Genomic DNA, 22,678 nt, shown 5'->3' with positions numbered 1-22,678 from the left:
CAGTTATGGCAGCATAAGGCACTTATCACACATGTCAAGGAGCTGATGAGCAACTCTTTCATCCTGAAATATTATGGTGTGAATGAATATGAAGTATGTAGGGCACTGGACAGTGTGTTCCCTGTAATACAATGCCTAGGACAGGGATACCATCCCTATAAAAGCTCTGTCAGTAATTTTCTTATAATAGTAAAGATTTTCAGCAATACTAAGATATCTCTAAGGTGGAAGGAAATTTTTATTAAAGGCCTTACTCATGGAAAGTCATGCAAGCAGAAAGCACCTTTAAATTTAGGAAATTTTTGTAAGGCCCCCGTAGCCTTAAGCACATTCTGTGACAATTTCTGTGCCATATTTTGCTATATACAACAAGCACTGAGATGCATACACTGCTGATGTTTTATTTAAGATAACTTGAAGCACAAGACTCTAGCAGCTGAACAAGAACATGAGATCCTCAACTTTTCAGAAATATGGAAAAAAAATTAGCAAGCCAGAGGAGATATCAGGAGATGTCTTGGTTACAATTGCAAGTCTGGAAAAAGTGTGATGAAAAATTGTACAAGACAGAGATTTACAAGTCCTAATAATGATAATTTGGCCATCAGTGTACCATATTAAGGTGCAGATTAGCAGATTAGCTAATGTACAGTAATATAGTGCCATATTAAGGTACACATTAGCAATTAGCTAATCTGTAGTAATATAGTGCCATATTAAGGTGTACATTAGCAAATTAGCTCATGCACAGCAGATGTTCTTTGTAAATCACATGTGGTGAAAATATGATTTGAGGAATCTAGAAGCACCATCCATTGGATCATGTACTGAACCCTTTCATCAAGAAAATGTTTTCATCAAGAGCTGAAGTTGGGTTTCCTCTCCCTCTTCTCTGGAGGCATTACCATTAGGTAGCTGCCTCAGAGATGCAGCTGCAGCAGTGGTGCTGAGGCAAGAATGCAGGACAAGCCCTGAAGGATAGATGGAAAAGGCCAATAAGGCAGCAAGAAGTAGAAAAGAAGTGCTGAAACGGTGCTTCAAAGAACTGGGAATAATTTGCTGCTCTATAAAGAGCAGTCAGCACCAGACTTTGGATGGAGTTCAGTGCCATTTAAATGTGTTATATCCATGATGGCCTGAACTTTTCCAGCTGTATTGTGAAAGAGATATGGAAGCATCTAAGTTCCTACCTGATACATCTGTAAAAGTCTGTTCTAGCTGTGTGGGGAATCAGTTGTCCAAAGCACTGGAGAGCTCACCTCAGTATCTTCACAGGGCTGCGGTGCAAACTTCAGACCCTGTTAAATCACCTTGTCCAGAGGGAGAACTGGACTATTAAGGGCATGACCCATCTGTCTTGTTTTCCCTATGTGGTTTAGGACAAGGTAAATCCTGGTTTGTGTGTGGTTCCTCACCAAGTGGAAAGGGGACCTAGAGTAACAGTATAGATGTATATGGATTGCATACTGTATACATTATATTGCATCTAAGTGAACTGTAAGCATGGTAAAATTATACACATAGTATCTCATTTCATTTAAATAATTTGTATTTAGGTATCATATTCCAGAACAGATTGTTGTTTGATCTTTTTTCCTGTGTCTTTAGAAGTGGTGTATGTCAGCAGAGCTGGGAATACCATAAGGCTGCTACAGCTCCATCTTTCTGAGGGAGATAATGCATGTTAGTTCCAGGTTCAGAGAAACTGGAACCTCATCCCATTTACACCTGTATTTCAGGCTCCTTGAGGGACTGTCATCCTTTGTAGATCAGTGTAGCCAACCTTGGTTCTGTCTCACCCGTTGAGAACAGAGGGAGCAGTTAGTACAAAAGTACATTTATGTAGAAGAACCCTGGTAGGTCTGAGCAGAATTCGGCTTCTTTATTTTTGTGGAGAATGGGACCTCTAAAATTCTTGTAAATATTAATGTGCAGTTAGAATATAGGATTATTCCAGACCATTCCCTTGGATGAGATAGCACAAGGGAAAGACTCAAGGAAAGAACCTGCCGGTACTGTGGAAGTAAATAACGGGTTGTGCACTCGCAGTGAAGAGGAACAGTTTGGAGGGAGGATGAGCCACGAATCTGCAAACGAAGCTGAAAATCCTCTTGCTACCCATAGCCACCTTTTCTGTGGCTTTAGAAATAACTTGCCTTGCCTTGGGGAAGATGTGCTGTCAGGGCTGCTAACCTGGGCCCTGCCAAGAGCTCCTGAACGACTGGTGGGTCATCAGTGTGGACTCCTGAAGAGAGAGGAAGAAAGGACATACTTTTTACTCCTCTTCCATGTCCTAACTGGGTTTTAACAAAGCCTGCAGAAGACTTTGTTAAAGATTCAAGCTAATCTTTTACAGAGAGGGAGCAGAGCTGTCAGTGTGGAGGCTGTTTTATTTCTCATGTAGTACATAGCCGCTAAACATGGGCGTACTTAATTCCAGGAACTAAAGCATGCTTAACAGAAGAAAATCATTTGACCATACCAGACTCTGCATGAAATTGAGTCTCTTTCTTCAGGCTATAGAGATATAGAATTGAAAAGGTAGGATTCCATATAATCAGGATTGCAACTGGCAGTATTCTCTTCAACAGGAAAGAATCTGTGGTTGATGCTGAGATGCTTTGATTTACATGTTGACTTTGTCCCAAATTTTAGAAGGCAGAGTTATCTGACACTTAATTCCCTTAATGTAATGTCTTGTTAAGTGATTTTTTTAAATGAAAGATTCAAAAAAGCTAATAAAGCAAAGATATCTATTTCAGCTCTTGGGTTTTGCTTTTGATGAAGAGTGACTATGGTGAATGTCAGAATTAACAATGAACATTGTAAGAGTTGCAAATGGAGCCAGGGAGAGTAAAACTACACATTATCTAGTATAAACTGCTTTATGTAGCCCATAGAAATAGACTAAATTACCTTAACCATGTTCAAGGCTGTGAAAGTAATGGTTTGGATAAAATCACTGCTTATATTAAGGAGGATTTACAGAACAGAGCAATACAAAATTCCATGACATTCCTCTCAAGTATTTACAGAAATGATTTGAACATACTTTGATCCATGAAACTAATATTCCATATTATTTCTAACTGAAAACTCAGAAGATACTTGTAGGTACAGGAACAGCTACAAACATTCCCTAGGAAAGTGATGTCCAGTGTTCTGAAATTAATTACACAGACTCCTCACTTGTTTTGTATTTTTCCATGAGAACTTTCAAAAACCTGTAAGAATGAGTAACTTTAAAATCATTTTCTAGGTAGGAAGAAATTAAATTTCAAATGTAGAAATTTAAAACCTTGGGTAATATACTTAACAATGTGTGGCAGGATGTGAAGAGAATTTATGTAGAATTTTTACTGAAAATGAACTGTCTGTATCCAGATCTTCTTAGGTGTGGATTATAAATAGGAAACAACAACAAAAAAAGAGTTCTTAAAAGGCATAATATAACTATGAGAACTGTAAGGCTTAATTACTTTGTGAATAATCTTTAAAAAATAGATTGCTCATTGCTTCAGCATAGGCAGTTTTCACCACTCTGAAGCAGATATTCAATTAATGTGTTTGTACTGTCAGCTGCAACAGATGCAAGGTTTTGCAGAAGAAATATGTAAATAGAGTAACAGAGGTGTAAGAGTGTTATTAACATGACAACCAATTAGTTTTATTTCAGGATTATAGACAGAAAAAAAAGTTAAAATAAATATAAGCTAGTTTGAGCAAAGTTAGTCCATTGTGTCAGCAACGTAACCAGCAGAAAACATCCTATTTGCTAAATGGGAAAGAAAGAATGAAATATAACTGCCTATACATGAAGTACTGCCTATGTCTATTGTTAGGTAGAACCTCAATAAAAACACTGAAATTCTATTAGACACTTTACAGAAAAGATTTGCTTATGTAAACTGATGGAAATGGTACAGTGTGGAAGGGAATGAGATACCTAATTTGGATTTGTCCACGAAGCAGAGGCTGACCAAAAGAAAACAGTGTTACCAGAGAAACTGGAATTGAGTTTTCCCTGTGACAGTAATGCTAGTGATACATCATGCAGAGTACATGCTCATTTTCTAAACGGTAGATGTTTATAGAAATGCCATTCCTGGAATAGAAACTTCCAAGTATAGAGCCTGAAGTGTTACTACTGTTCAAGTGTAACCTCTCTGCTGTGTGTAACATGAGTCCAAATTATTCCCAAACAAAGCTAAGTCACTTACAAACTGCATGGTCATGTTCTTTTAAATTAAATTACCTGGTATATGTCCTTAACCCATGTATTGCAGAAAGGGCAAGTGGGTAGCTAGAATAAAAACAAAACTGACTCCATTGTTGGAATTGCTGTTGCTCCCAGTGATGTGCTCCCCCTTAATGAGAGGTTGCTTTCCCAGGAAAGTCAGATGGAATGCTTATGTGTACCTTGGTAGCTTGAGTGCAAATCCAGGGCCTCTGTGTCTTTCCCAGATTCTCTGCCATTTGAATGAGCAGGTTGGGCATTGGGCTGCAGGGGCTGGGCCATGGTCACACCATCCTCCTGCCTGGCTGTCCCCTGGGGCAGCAAGAAACCCCGGGCACCTTTAGCAGCAGCTCCCTTTTGGCTGTGTGTGGCTGTCCATAGGTGAAAGCTCTGCTGCTCAACTGCTGAAACCCAGCAAGATTTATTGTTTTGTCACAGGTGATGACAGGAACCTTGTATGCCTGATTTAAATAGTCATAAAGGGAAGAACTGTAGAACTGTTCAATTAAGTTTCAAAATATATATCTATTTTTAAGTATGGCCCTTAATTCTCTAGCACTATTTCCATGCTGCTGTGGCTTCCTTCATCTGAGCTGCCATACCAAATGCAGAGTAGTGAGCAGCCAATGTATTTTTCTTCTTGACTCTAATGAACAAATGCTGGACTTGTCTTAATCAAAGGCAAATGTGCATAAGTTTAATGGGATAGAAGTGAATTCTTCAGAAAATCAGTTTTAAGTATAAGAATGATTTGGTGTGTGATGTTTGATGCACACATTGTTGTCAGTGATTATAATATTTAATTCCTGAGATTTTCCTGATCTCCACAGTTTCCTTTATTCCTGTTTCATCTCTGCTGTTGATAGGTTTAAACTGGACATCAAGCACAGCATCTTCTGCCTCTGAAAACAAATTTTGGCAATAACCCTGTGGGCTGAGACTCTCAGCATAGTTCAAACTGACCTTCGGAGGGAAGGAAGTTTATTCTTGACACCATAATTCAAATCAGGCTGTGCATGTTGTATATTTAAGGCTGCCTCCAAATCTGTATCTCTGCACCATAGCAAAAATACTCTTGAGTCACATTCAGTTCCTTTCTTCTCAAAAGATAAATGTGGAAGTGCATCATCACTTTTTGGTTTAGAGTGGAAAGAATGCTGAATGGCTTTTCTCACATTAAAAAAACCCAAACCAAAAACCAATCAACCCAGGATGGAATACAGAGGTTAAAGTGGTTACTGAACACAAATTCTTTCAGAAATAGTAAATATCTGGATATTTCTTTCCACTGAATCCATCCTGTTGAGTGTACACTGCACAACAAAAATGTACTGTGTTTTCTGACTTAAGAAACTTAAAAATGAGGTTGTTGACAAGACAAGCAGTAAAAATAGTTCTTGTAAAGCCCGTGGAATAGTGCAAATATTTTGCTAATCTCAGAACAGTTTTGTGAGTCTATTCTACACCAAAAAGATTTAAAACGTTTATATTAGATTTTGATGAGTATCTGGTAATTCCCCCTCTTCTGTTTTTGATTGACAGACAAGAAAATCAGAATCATATTTTATTTAACATAAAAATTAGTGTCCAGCAGAAATTCTTGTCCCTGCCATACACTGCAATGACAATTCTAAAAGAACTCTGAGGCTGGGGATTTATTCTCTAGCATATACATGGCAGTGTGCACTTAAGTATTTTTTGCGTGAGAGGTGAACAACTTTCCAAATAGACTGGTATGGATAGTTTGCATGGATGTAATATAAATTAGACTGAACAACTAGTCCAGCTTATTGCTTTTGTGTTTCATTTTTAAAAATATAATATCTATTTTGACTTTTTTATTCAAGTCAGATCTGTTTGCCAGACAATATTCACAGATGGTCCACAAAAGAAATACCACCACAGCTGAGGCTAGGGTGCACTGTGTCTCAAGGGGGGAATAAACAGTGGCAAAAGAGAAGGGAGAAAATATCTTGCATTGACAGTGCCACAGAGATGTTGTGCTATGAGACTACAGCCAGAGCAACAGTGATCTGAGATCTAATTCATTGTTTTAATGGAACAGTATTTCTCATATTCAGGTACTGACATGGTATTACCAGTTGTTTTTCTTACTGATCTTTGAACTTGTGCAGAGGAAATAGAAATGCAAAAATCTTTTTTTACTATAAGCTGCAAAGTGAAAAAAAAACCACTGTGGAGAAATATCACAAATATTTTAAGAGGGATTGGAACATTTTCATGTTGTGTCTTGCTTTTGTGAAGACAATTTTAGGCTCATTTGACTTCTGGCATTCATTAAGCATCTCTATACTGGAGCAGTAGCCTATAGTCTTCTTGACTTCTATATTTGACACTCCTGGCAAGAGTGACAAAATGTACTTGCCAAGTAATTATCTCCCATGGCAAGTCACTGAAGAGATGGAAAAACACTGAGAGGAATTATCATACCTTTTAGGACAGTCATCATGTTCACAGAACTTTTTTTTTAAATGGCAGAAAGTGGGGTTTTAAAAAGGAAAACATATCTGTAAAATATGTTAGACTATTTGCAACAATATATGTTCTATAATCTGTAGTGTGTATGTGAAGATGATTGGTATCTAAAATCCTATTGCCAAAATCTGCCCTTTTTGAGATCAGTCCTGGAAAATAAATCACAGAATTTGCTTTCTTTGGGTGAATTTCAACAGTGTTTTTTGCTCCTGCAATGGTATTTTCTTACCATTTCCATGCACGAACAACAGTATTTCTTTACTCAGGAAAATTTAACTTTAAACATTGAGTTTGGTGTGGTTAATAAAGGGATTATAGTATATATTATAGTATATAGTATATATTATATATAATATATAATACATATACTATATATTATATATATAGTCTATATACTATATACTATATATAATATATATAGTATATTATAATACATATAGTATATAGTACGTAGTATGTATTATATAGTATATACTATATACTATATAGTACATAGTGTATGGAATATAGTATATGGTATATGGTATATAGTATAGTATATATAATATATATATATGTGGTTAATAAAGGGATTATGGTATATATATTATATATATAGTACATACACTATATACACAGTATATAGTATATGTCTGCAGCAGAGAGTTTTAAGCTCAGTAATAAAGGACTTTCTTATCGGTTTGGGGTTCTTAAATTAAGAATTGGGGGAAAAGTTAATAATTTACAGTGGGGAGCAAGGGCAGCCTAGACTTTACCCTGTGTGGATATTGTGCTGTAACCTCCTGCCCTGCACAGCACCCGGGAGCTGCTCCAGGCTCCCGCAAAGGCCGGGGGCTGCTGGGCCATGGCATGGGCACAGCCAGGGACCTGTCCCAGGGCTCTGACACTGGGGCAGGGCATCCACATGGCCACAGCATGGGGTCTGGGATACGGCTCATGGGCCATGGAGTTCAAAGGGAGGTGTCCCAGGTGGCAACAGAGGAGGCAGCAGCTCTGTGCTCCTCCTCGCTCAGCACTCTCTGCCACCCCAGTCTCTGTTTGTCCATCTGCACTGAGGCTGGACCTGTGCCCTTGTCCCTTTTCAGTCTCCACCTGTTCTGGAAAGCAAAATTCCATTGACCTGTAGTACTCTCCCATCTCCTTCCATCCCTACATATTTATCTTCCTACATCCCTACACATCGACCTCGCTACACACTTTTCATTCTTTCCCTGTGTTGTCCCTAATGGTCGGATTCATTCCTCTTTGGGAACTATACGGGTTAAGGAATTTCCTGACATTTACACCACTGGTCTTTCTGGAAGAAAAGTTCTTCCTACCCACGCGAGATTGGCAGAAGCCTATAAGGTTGGGCTTTTCAATCCAGGACCGGGGGGAATGCTGTTAGAACACTGCTGCAGTCAGCAGTGGGTTTCCTTCACAGCAAAACAGGGCTTTCAGGGCAGTTTTTCTGTGTTTTGTATGCACAAAAATATACAGAGTATATACAGAGAGAGGCTTAGCCAGCCCAGTGTGGAATTTTACTGGAGAGAGCAGTAAATAGTTTTTGCAGGCAGGGAAGCAGCCTGTTAGTGTGGTGCAGAGTGCCTTCAGACCCTGGTGCTTCCAAATGCTTTTCCAACTTCACATCAGGCCTTATTCCTCCCTATCCCAGCTCTCCCTGCCCGCTCCTTGGCTCTTTTATTGAGCAGGTAGTGGTTAAAAACTGCAGTGCAATCCCACCTGCAAAATTCTGATCAACATGGTTATTTTGCTGTAAAAACCCATTTTCCCATTCTTAAATGAAGTCATATTCAGCATAAATTATGTCTGTTAATGTATATCTAGTATTCTGACTTCTTGTGTTTGCATTGATGCTGCAAATTAGGTAAGAAAAATAATGGTGCTACAAAGTGGATTTCTTTGTTGAAACTGAGTAAGATTTTCATAACATGGGAAATGGAAGGATGTTTTTACAAGAATAAGCTATATCTAATTGTAAGTTAAACCCTTGAAAGATGGGTGAAATATTGTATGACAGGTATTTCTTTAAAATGAATCCTTTATTGCTTTTTACAGAGGTGGAAAGAAAGAAGGGGCACAAAGAAGAGGAAAGCGTACAGACTGTAGTTTGTATGGTTGTCAGCAGTAACAGGAGGAGGAGGAGAACTGAGAATTCTGTACAATGAAGTGATAAAAGAAAAGGAAGATTTATTCAAGTTGTACCAGGGTGTTTTATAAGCTAATAATAGTCTTATGTTTGAAAAGGGGACATAGATATTAGATTTAATGAGAAACTTTCTTGCAGAAAGATTTGACAGTGGAGCAGTCTGTCAAAATGGTCATTGAAGTATGATCACAAGAAATGTTCAGGAAGAGATAAGATAAAACTCTCAAGTGAGTAGTGAGAGCAGAGATTAACTAGACCTGCTCATAGCCCTAGTGATACTGTTGGGCTTTGAATTTGTAAAAATTTGTGTAGTGGATGGTTTCATGCCATCTTCTCAGACTCTATCCTTAAAAGTTGTTATCTCCCTTAAGCCTTTCCAACAAAAAAATGGCATAAATTTATCTTTCCTACCCACTCTTACTGAGATGAAGATAAATGATGATCCTGATATTTCTTGTATTGCCAGAACTGATTAGGAAACTCAAGAGGTGTGTATGAGAGTTTGAAATTATTTCATTCTCCCTCTCTCTCAGAAATACCAAGTGGATTATTTGACACTGCAATTTTCCAATGCATAATGACAGAAATTGCAAATACTGATTCCAAGTATGCCACTTTTTACTAGCTAGTAGAAGATGTAAGTGACAGCTTCTAGGGGTTTAATTTACTATTATCTCTTTCTAGCGTTCTGCATACTGCAACAGTAGCCCAGGTTGTTGAATTTGGTCGTGCTCTGCTATTTTTAAAATGGGTTTGTGTCTTTTGATGGGAACAGTTTAAAATGAAACTGGAGAAGAGGAACTGAAAAACATTGTTGACCATATTTGTCTGCATCAATAGGGTCCCAAGGGTCACATTTCAAAATAACCTTTGCTTTTTTTGTGGTCCAGGATAGCTCAAACACCTTTCAGAGCTGTTTCAGCCTTGCTTTGACCTATGGCTAGCTACTTAATCCCCAAGAAGCTGTTCTCTTGAGAGAAAATTGATGGGCTTGAAGGGTTGCTGTGGTTATGTTCAGTTTCTCCTGACCATATCTTTCAGTTTTGTTTGGGAAGGAGCAGCACAGCACCTGTGTGAGGATTGCCTTGCAGCATCCTCCAGAGGGATGTGGAGCCAGATTTTGAGCTGCCACGGTGGCTTTAGCAATTGAACTCACTCCTCAGGCTGCTGTAGAAAAGTCAATAGAGCTGTTAGTCAAGACAAAGGGGGATAAAAAGCACTGCAGCAGAACAACAGCAATGTCAAATGCCATTGGATGGACAGGATAGGCTTTTACATCACCAAGGAAAGAAATAAGAATCAAGATAAAAGGCAGAGGAGAATGAGGATGGTGAATGGAGGTGTGCTTTACAAGAGAACTATTTTATTGGAAATGTTAATTGGGTATTAAGACAATGTAGCCAGTAAATTCTGCTTCAGTACTTTGCTTATAGATAGTTTCAAAATTATGTAGAAATTTTGATGATAGATTTAAAAGTCCTAGCGTATCTACTGTTGAGATCTGTATTGTGGGAATTCATGGCTAGATTAGATACATTTTGGAGAAGGCGTATCTAGAATCTGCATTGTTTACAGCGATTGGAATTGCTCTGAATTTTCCCAAAAGATGTTTCAAGGCATTTGGTTTTAGACATTATTTCCTATAACTTCAGCAGAGATAGCCTCTGATCATGTTAAAAAAACCCCCTGCTTTTTGTTTCATGCTGCTAAGGCCTGCTGTGTCCTGCAGAAAGAATGTGTGTATAGAAGCTCATTGAACACTTCTTCAAATTATTGCAATTCATTGGCCTTCAGGAAATAAAAAAGGGAGGAGAACAAAAGCTTTTTTTTTTTTTCTGAACAGATGTTGTATTAATTAGATGCATAATTTAAATATTTAATTGAGAAAATTACTCCTTATGCTTAAATTATCAGAAAATGTCTAGAATTTGCATACAGTGACACTAGAGTTCAATGCAAGTCTTTTGAAATTCTGAACATGTGCAGTTTTTTTACTAAGATTTACATGCATCTCAAGCAAGCTTTAAAAGCTGTTAAAATACCCAAATTCAGGCTAGGCATAAAACATTCTTTCACTAGGTTTGCTTTATGATACAATCTTTAATGGATAACTGCACACCCTGTTTAAGCCGAAACCCAACCCAGTTCAGAGCTCTGTTTTGCTACAAAACATTTCACATTGTTCAGATTCCATCTTCTACGTGTGTCTACATGTATTCTCTCTTTGTCTTTTGGCTGCAATAAAGAGAGATGGAAAATAGATGGAATTCAGCTGTAGAGATACAAGTAGGTGGAATGAGGGTCTTAATGTGTTTGGTTTGTTTTATTTGATGCACATATCGCTACTCCTAAGAACCTGAGGTTGCAACATTTTGGTTTTTCTAAGCATCCAAGTAATCTGAGGCCTTATTTTAAGGGGATGTGCTGCAGAGATTTGGAGGGTGGAAGGCTCCTTCAAACTAAGTGCTTAAGGTCCAAACTGTTTCATTTTAAATTGTCTTCTCTGTATTACTGAACACATGACTAAGAGCAGCACTCATTTCTTAACAATAGATGCCAAATTATGGATCTTTTTCTCATCTTTGGTCTCTTGCAGAGCTTAGCTAATATTGAAGCAGCACCACACAACAAAACACTTGACACGTTAATGATATCTCCATTTACTGATCTACCCAAACAATTACACTGAATATTTTCTTCATGTATAGAGGGCTTTTCCTCAGTAATATGTTTTCTTTCCCTTGACAGATTTCAAGCATGTGTGTATTTTGCATCTGTCTTTCAAGCTATGTCATGTGGTATCCATTACTTAGCATCTGTGTTCATGGCTGTTACTCCTAACTTTGTGTGTGGGTTCCCTGGAAATGTGAGTAGTGTTCTGTTCCACAACTCCTCTGCATCAAGTATAGAGGACATCTGGACACTATGGACATCAACAGAAAACTACATTGTAGTCCAGCTGGAAAATGGAGAAATTTGGGAACTTGATCAATGCAGCAGGTCCAAACGAGAAGTCACTTTGGATCTGGCGTACGAATACAAAGGCAACAAGTCTGTATTTCCTTGTTCTGATGGATTTCTCTATGATGATACAAAGTGGAAGAGCACTGTTGTTACACAGTGGGATCTGGTCTGTGACCGAGAATGGCTTGCAAAATTAATCCAGCCTACCTTCATGCTTGGAGTCCTGATTGGAGCAGTGATTTTTGGTGACATTGCTGACAGGTAAAGTGCCATCCTCTGAAAACTGTAGCTTCAGACTACAGTAACTTCATGTGTATCTACCTGGTTTTGTTGTTTCTATTCATTGTATATTCACAACTACATATGCAACATCCAGGAGGTTTGGATGTTGCTTTGTTCACAGATCTGTTTAACTTGGTTTCTTTTTCCTGTAACAAGTCCTAATTTTAAAATATATTCTCAAATAATTTACTTTTAAAACTTTTTCATACTTTCTCATCCATTGTTCCAGACCTTGATCCCTGAAACTGCCCTGTGCAGCTAGTATTTGTCTTTATATTTTTATTTATTTGTTTGGTTGGTTATTTATTTTGGCAGGAATAGCAATAGCTCATTGTAATAGCAATGTTAAAACCTGGGAATAGATTTTCACGTCATTTTTCATGAGAAGAGGTTCCTCATGGAAATGCAATTTTTTTTTTTTTTTTTTTTTTGTAGTATGACAAACAGCTGAAGGGCTATTAGAAGATTAAATATCATGTATTTGAAAATCACCTTTCCTAACCTGTGTCATGAATACAGCTCAATGGAGCTGATGCAAAGGCTATGAGGGTTTAATCAAGCCCCCTTCATAAAATAAGCACCCATATACTATTTTTGCTCGTTGTCCAGTTGTAGGTTTTCCCTGAAAAATTAGCTTAGACTTCAATCTCTTGAAAGCTTGTGAACATAAGAGGAAAAATGGGTGTGGGTGAGCTGTGCTGTAGCTTCACTCATTTACAGCATGAACAAAGTTCTGTTTGAGCACGAGGAGCATCAGTCCTGGAGGGACTCTTGCTCACAGTTCCAAGGCCCATTCCTGTCCAACAGTTCCTCCCTGGGTGTTATCTCAGCCCGTGCACTGAAATCCAGCATCAGAGCTGGACTCAGAAGCAACAGTGAGCCTTGGGGTGTACATCTGTGCTCTCCTGCCTCACTTGGTTTCCTCTCTCAACACAAACAGGCATATTCCTGCCTCAGAGAGCACCCAGCCATGCCTGTCTGGCCATATGAGAATCAAATATCCAAGTTATGTTGAACTTAGCTTTGTCTTGGGCGCTTTTTGTGCCTGTGCTTTGCTTCGAAGGCTGGTTTACAGTTATTTATGTCTTTCTGTAAAGGAGCTTGTTGACTGACAGTTCTGCTGGGTGGAGAGTGATGTTTCATCCCACGTCTAAGACTGTAAGCAGGACAAGGAGATCAGGAGTGTTGTTTTCTGATTTTCCGTCATTAGCACAGCACTACAGTGTGACAGTCACAACATGGGAATGCCAAAACAATGATGAACTTTTTAATTTGGCTTTTAGAACACATGGAATCAATCTGCTTCCCAATCCCAGGCTTTGCAAAATTGTATTTAATACAAAACCAGAATATAATACTAACATCTGTTTTGAGTTTCTTTAAATTATTCATAACTTTATTAATTAATACTTGGACATGATTTATAAGGTTAGGATTGTATTGTTCTCATTTCCATTAATTCAACCCATGGACAACCAGTTAAGATAATACACACATTCTGAGTTGCAGATTTACAGCTGCAGAATTTACAGCTGCAAGTTATTATTTTCTGACACATCCTGGCTCATGGGAAATAAGCTTGTGTATCCCTCCCATTACCAATTAACAGATTTCTCAATAGAAGAGCTCTGATAGCTAAGAGTTACTGGGATCTTTCCTGGCGGGGATCAAAGACCAAATCATGACTTCAGGTCAAGACTGGGAAAAAAAACCAGGAGGAATTTTACTGGAGTACGAAATACTCACATAAAAAATCCCAGTCCAAAACTCCTCAAACTCTCTGTCTAAAAGTAATATCCCCATTTGTAAAAAGCTGTTTGCAATGGAAGAGGTAATAAGAGACCAAGCAATTATTGTCGGGGAAGAAAAACAATTCCACGCAGTTTGTGTTACAGAGCATTTGTAGATAGAATGTAGTGAATTCCCAGTGGAGTCTTACCTACTGCTGCAGCTAGTGTTTGACATGATTTTTTGCCATTAGTTTACTTTCTTCCTAGATTTCTGTGGTTTTATATGCATGCATATGTGCTGTCAGAAATCAGAAAATTATGGGGAGCTGTGTGATTGTCATTTATTAGAGAATTCAGTTTTAAAGAACTGGACAAAGGTATGTTACAGAAACCTTTCATTACTATTAAAATTGGTTGTTACTTTGACAAAAGATGGCATGGTATCCCAGCCAACTTTTGTCAGAAATTATTAACACGATGCTACTTAATATAAAATAGCTGAAAAATTGATTTATGTCCTCATAAATAGGAGTAAAATTGCCAATCAATTATGTAGAAGTTAAAACTGGAGGTGCACATATGTAATGCTCAATGCACATTGCTTCCAGCCAAGAATTGTGGAATGGAAGTTCCATTCATCCTTTTTCTTAGAAGCTGAAATTGCCGACAAATTAATACAGGTAACTAAACCAGAATTTCTGTGGTGAGTTAGTAACTTCTGTCTAGGCTCTCTGGAGCTGCAGGTGTATTTTAATAGAATGTTTGTGGCTATGGATGATTTCATTACTGCTGTGATTTGCAGGCTGGGAAGACAGCGTGTTATATGGTTCACAAGTGCTGGTCAGTTTGTGTTTGGCATCGCGGTGGCCTTCACCTTTGACTACTACAGTTTTGTGATTGTGCGCTTTCTCCTCGCCATGGTAAGAAAGGACCTTCACCCTTGGCCCTTCTCCGTGCCATTTCTTACCCCTTCTCAGGAAAACCTCCCTTTTGTTATTATTTCCTCTCCAACTTCATTATTCTAAAGCCCCGTCTGTTGCACTTATTTCAGCAGAGCAGGGAGAGTCTGAATGTTCTTGGACCACAGCAGTTTTCCTCTTTGAATTAATAGAAAGCGTCTGTATGAAGCAGTGTTTGCTACTTCCTCCATCCCAACCTCTGCTGGACTGGTAATTAAATACCAAGTGTGAGCAGCAAACTCTGGATTCTGCATTGCAGCTGCTGTTGCATTTCTCCTTATTGTTAGAAATTGAATATTTTTTTTGCTTAAACTAGCAAATCTATAATAAGTATTATTTTTATCTCTACCATTTTGAGTGATGGAGGAGAGATGCACATTTTCTCTTCCATGCATCTCTTTGATCTTTTAAGCTGTATCTGGAATATAAAATGCATAGGCAGATATGTTTAACACCTAGATGTTTTAAAGGTACTTAGTACTAGATGTACTTAAAGGTATTTCAGTATATGTGTTTATGCAGACCCACACACACAATTTTATCTGTGTGTGGTATACATCCAATATCTGACACATACTCAATATTTATACATAATAACTAATTTTAAATAACTATTTTACAGCCCAAAGTACATTCTTGAGCTTTTCACTACATAATGCATAAAGAAATTAGAATGCCATCAGAAAAAAAAATCGTCTAACTTACTGAACATGGGTTAGATATTTAAAAATATTCCCATCATTTATTTTGTTTTGCTGACAGTGCCTTAGTCAAGACAGGATCTTGTACCTGGAGCTCCCTTTGCCTGAATTTCCTAGCAGGAAAAACTGCATCATGTCAGCCTTAAACAGTGAGATCTACAGGAGTCCCTCTGCTGACTCCCTTGGCTCTTGATGCCAGGTCCTGTGGTAGTTTAGAAATGCAGACGGCTCTGACCAGGCTGATGCTGTAGGTTTTCTCTGGCCACCGGGACTGATTTGCAAGGTGCACTCCTAAACTCTAGCCCTGTGCCACTGCAGTCAGTGCAGCTTTCCTATCAGTGGGTTCAGAATTGGAGACTGGTAACTGGAATATTGTTAATGGGAAAAACAATTAATCAAAACAATATACTGAAATATTTTCTAGTCTATATTGTCTAGCTGTGTTTTGCAATGTTTTAAGATACCAGGAATTTGATGTTGAGATATTTGAGAAATTGAAATATATATATTCAATAATATATATATATATTCAATGAAGAAATACTATTATGCAGAACATGCCAGGAATTGCATTCACTTGATGCCATATGAAAACCTGTAATTGTGTATGTATATGAGACTCTCTTCCAATATTGCAAAAACTTTGATTTAATGAGATATTTTACAAGGGTGTGGAAGGTAATTGTTCGTAAATGTGCAGTTTTCTGACATGCAGGGTATTAATGTTCTGCTTAAAAGCCGAGATCAAGATTTTCAGAAGTGACAACTACTTCAGGGGACCTCTCTTTCCCAAGCATCCAGTTTGTGATGTCATTAAGGGACCTGATTTTTGGAGGAGAAGGGCTTAATGACATCAGCAAATTAAGTTTCTTCACAGGTGTCTCTGGCTGGCTGTCCCTCACTACAGAGAAGCATCCTAGTTCACATCACATTTTTAAATAGTGTCCACGCAGTCAGAAGGTTTGAGTGCATTTTTTCTCCAGCTGACTCATTTTCATGGTTGCCTTTTTTCTGTCAGTGTGAGACAGGCCAGAGCGGTGACAATTTAGCATACACAGATGTAGAACATTGTTAGGTCTTTGGTTTTTACTGCTGGTGCACAGGGAGAGGAGAAACAAACCTCACTATGTTTTTTGTTTTGTTTTTTTCTTTTCTCTCTCCCATCCTCCCAGGTTTCAAGTGGCTATCTGGTTGTGGCTTTTGTTTATGTGACTGAATTTGTTGGCATTAAAGCACGAACCTGGGCTTCTATGCATGTCCATGCTTTTTTTGCTATGGGAATTATGATTGTGGCACTCGTGGGATTTTTGGTTCGGACCTGGTGGGTCTATCAGATATTTCTATCCATAGCAACTCTTCCCTTTGTCTTGTGCTGCTGGATGCTCCCAGAAACACCCTTTTGGCTGCTGTCAGAGGAAAGATATGAAGATGCACAGAAAGTGATTGATACAATGGCAAGATGGAATAAAGTCAGCACTCCCTGCAAAGTTTCTGAACTGTGCTCAGTCCAACAAGACGATGTGGCCAGTGGCAGAACGGGTGATGATGATACATCCTCAGCAAAGAAGCACAACATCTTAGACCTGTTTTGTAACTGGCAAATTGCAAGAAGGACCATCACAGTCTGGCTGATCTGGTTCACTGGGAGCTTGGGGTACTACGTCTTCTCCCTCAGTTCTGTCAGTCTAGGAGGCAATGAATATTTAAATCTCTTTCTCATAGGTAAATATTCTTGTACCTTATTCTGTTAATGACAGAACTGGAACAAACATTTAAAAATGTCTATAGATTTGACAGCCAATTTTTTACTTTGTTCATTCAATTGTGAACCTTGTTTGAAAAGTTTCTTGCTAACTTTTCATAAAATTGACTAACACAGTATCATTCACTCCAAATTCCACTGTATCTGAGAAAAAAAAAATTAGAATTTGTGGGTGCACAGAATTCTTCTCTGTCTTTCTGATTGTAAAACCATATTCTGGCTTGTCTTCTCTTTGCCTTGGAAGCTTATAGCAAATCCACACAAACACCAGGGGAAGCAGACAAGCAATACAAAATTCACACAGCTCTGTTAAAGGCACAAACTAGGAAAATGGGAGAAAAAATATTCCTTTTATCACTTACAGTCATGATATATTGAGTTTGTCTGTGTAGAAAACATAGTCATAATCGTCAGAAGGAAGAGTCATTTTCTTTTTCTCAGAAGTGTCTTTTTAATTAAGTGGTAATACTCTTTTAATTTTATCATTCTGGCTGTAATCTTTCTCTGGCATGTAAGTTGTTTACAAAGGCAGCTAAAGTGCATTCAGGGCTTGATCCAAAGTTTGTTAACATCAGTAAAAATATTCCACTGACTTCAGAAGACTCTAGATCAGACTTGCAGCTCTGAGCCAGTGAAGAATTAAATCATGTGCTTTGCTTTGTGCAGCTGAGTACTCTCAGTGAAGTGAATGTGACTGATGGTGTACACAGGCTCACAGAAGGACTGGGGCTCTCATTATTCCAGTTTGTTTTGCCCTGTATTACAGTGTATTGTTAGACTGATGTGTTGAAGAGTGGGTGCTGGTATTGCACAGATAACTAAACTGCTATTGTGGAGTTCACTGTACCCACCTCTTCTAAAAATATTTTAGCAGACTAACAGACCCTGAATAATTACAACCTGCTTTTTCCAACACAACCCCAAAATACTGTTTCCTGATATTACAGGTGTATTGACATGCTATATGTACTTAATAAAGGAATCCAGGCTGTTCAGGGCTGTATCTTACGTTCTTCCTTGGTTTTCTATTGGACATAGTACCATTCTTCCTGAGCAAATTGGCTTAAAACGTGTCCAAACTGGCTTTGGCTCAGTATTATTTGTCTAGGGGCAAATCATGTTTACACAGTGCAAACAGGTCTAGCCAAATGCCAGGACCTTTAGAGCAGCAGAAGTTTTTCTCTGGAAAGGAACATTAGGACAGGATGATCTGTATTAAGAGCGGGCTATTGTAAGCCCTCTTTTTCAGGGAGAAGGGAGAAAGCTGGAACTGCACTCTGTATTAGTGGGGCTTACTCAGAAAACTGGATGTGGACAGACCTTTCTTGCCTTTTACTTTGAGATGGTTTTGAACTGATTCTGGTGTGGCTACTGTTTCCTGTCCAGGTGGAAGCTGCAAAATCCTGAGAGGTGTGTCTGAGTGACACTAGCAATATTCCCTGTGGGCACACTTGAGCTGTTAATGTGAAAATGCCCGAAGGAGAAGAGCAGCAAATGTAGAGCTTTCAGACAGAAGTGTCAGTGTCATAGAAACAGAACTGTGGCCTTGCTCTTTTCTGTAATTTTCCACCCCAAAGAGAACTGGAGCTGCTCTGTGCTGTGAAACCTGTTTCCCTTGTCCTTCTCCACTCCCACTTCCGTATTTTAGGCTGTTCTCTGCCTTCTGTCACACTTTCTGTAACCAAATGAACTAGCCCAACACACTGGTTATCTTTAGATATTACTTGTGTTACTAGCCCCTGGATCAGATAAATTCCCCATAAAGAGGAAGTTACAGTTATGAGATGAATATGTGCAATCATGACTTAAACTGAGATAATTTCATACTGACAGGTGCTGTGGAGTTGCCTTGCTATATCATTGCTTGCGTTGCGATGGACAAACTGGGAAGGAGAAACACACTCATTCCGTTCCTTATTTTAAGTGCACTGATCTGTGTTTTAATTATGTTCATACCTCAGGTTAGTCATGTATGCTTGGAAGTGTTCCTATAGCAGAAATTGATTTTAAAGGCTCTTAAGTCAGTAGATGCAGCTGCTCTTTCTAAATCACAGAATAGTTAATTAAAGGCTGGTTTTAAGTTGCAGCTGCCAGTCTAAGATAGATTTCTGTATTTTCAGTACAAGTTTCAATGTCATTGCTGGAGTCACACATAAAATGCTCCCAGGGCTTCAGTGAACCAGGACTGGTAAAAAGTGATGTGGAAACTAGTAACTTATTGAGCAATTTTTAAAAAGCAAGCAATGAGTATTGCTTATTGTTTAAAGAAGTGTCACAACTTTTGAAGAACGTAAATTATGTTTGGAAGGGTGTAATTTTCTGGTGATATATTTATTTGTGCTCTCTTTCATTAGGATTTCAATATATTAATTATCTTAGCAAATATGGCTGGAAAATTTTCCATAGGTGTGGCATTTGGCCTTATATATCTCTACACAGCAGAACTGTACCCAACAATAGTAAGGTAAGAACTTTGGCCAGTTATGTATTTTTCATTAATTAATTAATTTTCATTCATTAATTTGTTGTTCTACACAAGATCCAGCAGCTCTTGGCATCAGTGGGGGTGATCTGAAAGACTTGGGATGGTATGAGTTCCTCAGCTGCCTCAGAGCTGTCTGGAGTTTGGTTGTACCATGGTTTTTATTTATTTTGCATTCCATGTGCATTGGTAGGTTCTACTGGGGAACTAGAAGAATACTCAGTACTTTCTTAAACATGTTTTATGCCTTTCTTATAAATCCTGGTTATTAATCCCATGATCTGTGCTGAATGATAATTATATTTTTAATCTTAATTACAGAAGCAGCTGCATTTCACTACAATATAAATTTACATTGGCATAGCAACAGCTTCTTAGTATAATTGCTTAAAGACACAAATCTTACTGATGTTTTAAGTGTCTGTGCATTTCTAATTGTTTCCTTTAACTGCCAGAATTCTTACTCAAATTCTTTTCCATGTAGATCACTTGCTGTTGGAAGTGGAAGCATGATGTGCCGTGTAGGAAGTGTGGTTGCTCCTTTCTGTGTTTATCTGAGAAGTGTCTGGATTTTCATGCCACTTGTAGGTATTTATTTCAATGGTGAATGTTTTTTGAAAAGGTGTATGTGTCACTTTTTTTCTCTTTGTAACTTACTAAGTATGTTTTTCACGTGACAAAGAAAGTAAAGCTGAACATTTATTTCAAAAAGAAAATTGAGTAAACCATTCTAGTTTGAAATTTTCAAGTCCCAATTCTAGTAGCCTCATATTATTAAAAATATGCTGCTGAAGCAAAAGAGAGACTTTGAATCGCTGAAATATTCAGAAAAGTTTTTATAATAGAAGAAGAAAAATATTTATGCTCTGAATCCTAGCATAAAATTGATAAAAATATTTTGCACTTATCATGTAGCATTTAGGAAGTGTCGTAGTCCAGACTTTTTTGCAGGCCCAGTAGCTTTTGACCATGCTCCTGATGTACTTTAACTTTTTTTCAAAGGCATAGTTCTTCCACTCCTGAAGTAACCACAGGTAGCTGGATTTTCTTACATTATGCCTTAACATTTTCCATGGCTTCTTTGGGAGCATCTTTGCTCCCAAAGATGCTCCATTGCATCTTTGGAACAGCCTCCCAAAAGATCAAGAAGGTGTTGTGCTTACTGTATTTGTTCACCTCACCTGTCCCAAAGCTCTTGTTCTGTGTTTTTCACCAGAACTGAACAAAACAATTCATGAGATAGAAAAAGATAAAGAAATGGTAAATTGATCCGCTTCATGATGACTTTGACAAGCACCAGAAGCAGGTCAGGTTACCATTAGGTTTTGTCTTTTACCACCAGTTGCCCCAGAAAAGAGAGGTGGGATCATTCCTTTGTGGACTTTGGGCATTATGTAGTAAAACCACTACTACAAAATATTTTATGTGTTCCCTGCTCACACATGAATCACATTTCTTCATTGCATTTCTGTTATGAAGCATTTGCTGCTTAGAAATCCTGCAGCAATTCAATCCTTTTTTTCTCCTGAAAGATAAATGATGCTTATATATGTAAAACCAGATGGAATTCCAAAATTTGTATTAAATTTTTAAGTAAAGAAATGTTTATTAATGATTTAGAATAGTTTAAATTCTCTCAAAAACCCCTTAGAATTCACTGTGACTAGGGCACTGCTGTTATATGTAGAGTATACATGTCAGAAAGTGAAAGTGTAATGGGATGTGTCTTTAACCTGGATTCATAGTCAAATTTTATCCACCATATTGGAGTTTCCTAAACAAGGGCATTTGATTTGGCAACTAAAAAATCTTTAATTATAGATTGTTTCAGAGAATTCTTGTGAGCTCATTTCATTACTTAAATTAATTACTTTTGGTTGTTTTTGATGAAAACTAAGAAGATGAAGGAGACCACAAATTAATTTATTTATTCAAGTTCCTAAAAATGTTTTCTTTCTTAACAATTTCTCCACCAATATATGATCCCAGAAAAGACAAAGAAACATTTGCACAGCAGAGTGGTCATGGGAAAACATTTCTTTTTTCCTCTTGTCAGCATTTTGCCTTTACTCTGAAATAAGATTTATCTGTGCAGAAGTGCTGCAGTCAAACCACAGATGGGGAACTGCTCAAATGTTTTGGAGAGCAGTGCAAATGGCAGTATAAGCACAGGAATTATTTCAGCTATGAACCACTCTCAGGGTACAAAAGTTATACAGAGTTTTTGTAGAGTTGAGTAGTAGTTCACAGTGAACGTTTCCATTATTAGCTCCTGTTATGGAGCATTTGTCAATTTTTTAAATAGGCTTGTCTTGAGTTAGAGCATAGCGTGCCAAATCTCAGGTCAAGTAAGTGTTTTGGAATGGAAGTGAAATCAAATGGATTACATTTGTAAGTAAACTGATCCACATCACCCTGATCTATTGCAAACACACACACTGTTGAACAGTTACTACTGCTGTTTGTTTGGCACTCTGCCTCATGCACAGTTATGCCACCTGTGAGTACTGCAAGCATCTTGAGTGGCTATAAATCTTCAATAAGTCTATAAATTTAATAACTTGCCAAATATGTTTTTCATGTGACAACTTTATAGAAAATGTGCAGTAAAACAACTACTCCTTATATAACCTATTTCTGTTTCTCAGGTGTTAAGAGTTATGTTGCAATAGCTCTTTAACAGGGTTGATTTTTCTCTCAGAAAAAAACATAAATTAGAAATTTAAAAAGCCCACACTGGTGTTAATAAATGATTACAAACCCTCAGTCAAATACTACTGGTTTTTCATGTCGAAATATAACCTTTTTTTGTTGAAGTAAGAACTTTGTCAATAAGATCACATTCTAGATTGGTTCAGAGGCATCAGATGTGAATATAAACATAAATAGCAAACTATAATAATAATTTGTGTTCAG

At 37.9% G+C, this 22,678-nt stretch overlaps 1 protein-coding gene across 1 annotated transcript in view; it reads left to right on the top strand.

Annotated features, from left to right (window-relative positions):
• SLC22A16 (solute carrier family 22 member 16) overlaps positions 1–22,678 on the top strand; it is a 34,052-nt gene that overhangs the window by 5,664 nt on the left and 5,710 nt on the right. Inside the window, exons 2-7 of the mRNA XM_064707881.1 lie at positions 11,631–12,107; positions 14,661–14,778; positions 16,691–17,240; positions 19,114–19,241; positions 19,635–19,744; positions 20,247–20,346. Of these exons, the coding sequence (XP_064563951.1) occupies positions 11,631–12,107; positions 14,661–14,778; positions 16,691–17,240; positions 19,114–19,241; positions 19,635–19,744; positions 20,247–20,346 (1,483 nt within the window). The remainder of the gene's footprint in view (positions 1–11,630; positions 12,108–14,660; positions 14,779–16,690; positions 17,241–19,113; positions 19,242–19,634; positions 19,745–20,246; positions 20,347–22,678) is intronic.

This window comes from Zonotrichia leucophrys, chromosome 3 (genome assembly GCF_028769735.1).
Source record: "Zonotrichia leucophrys gambelii isolate GWCS_2022_RI chromosome 3, RI_Zleu_2.0, whole genome shotgun sequence".
NCBI lineage: Eukaryota > Metazoa > Chordata > Aves > Passeriformes > Passerellidae > Zonotrichia > Zonotrichia leucophrys.
This window is presented reverse-complemented; position numbering and strand designations above follow the sequence as displayed.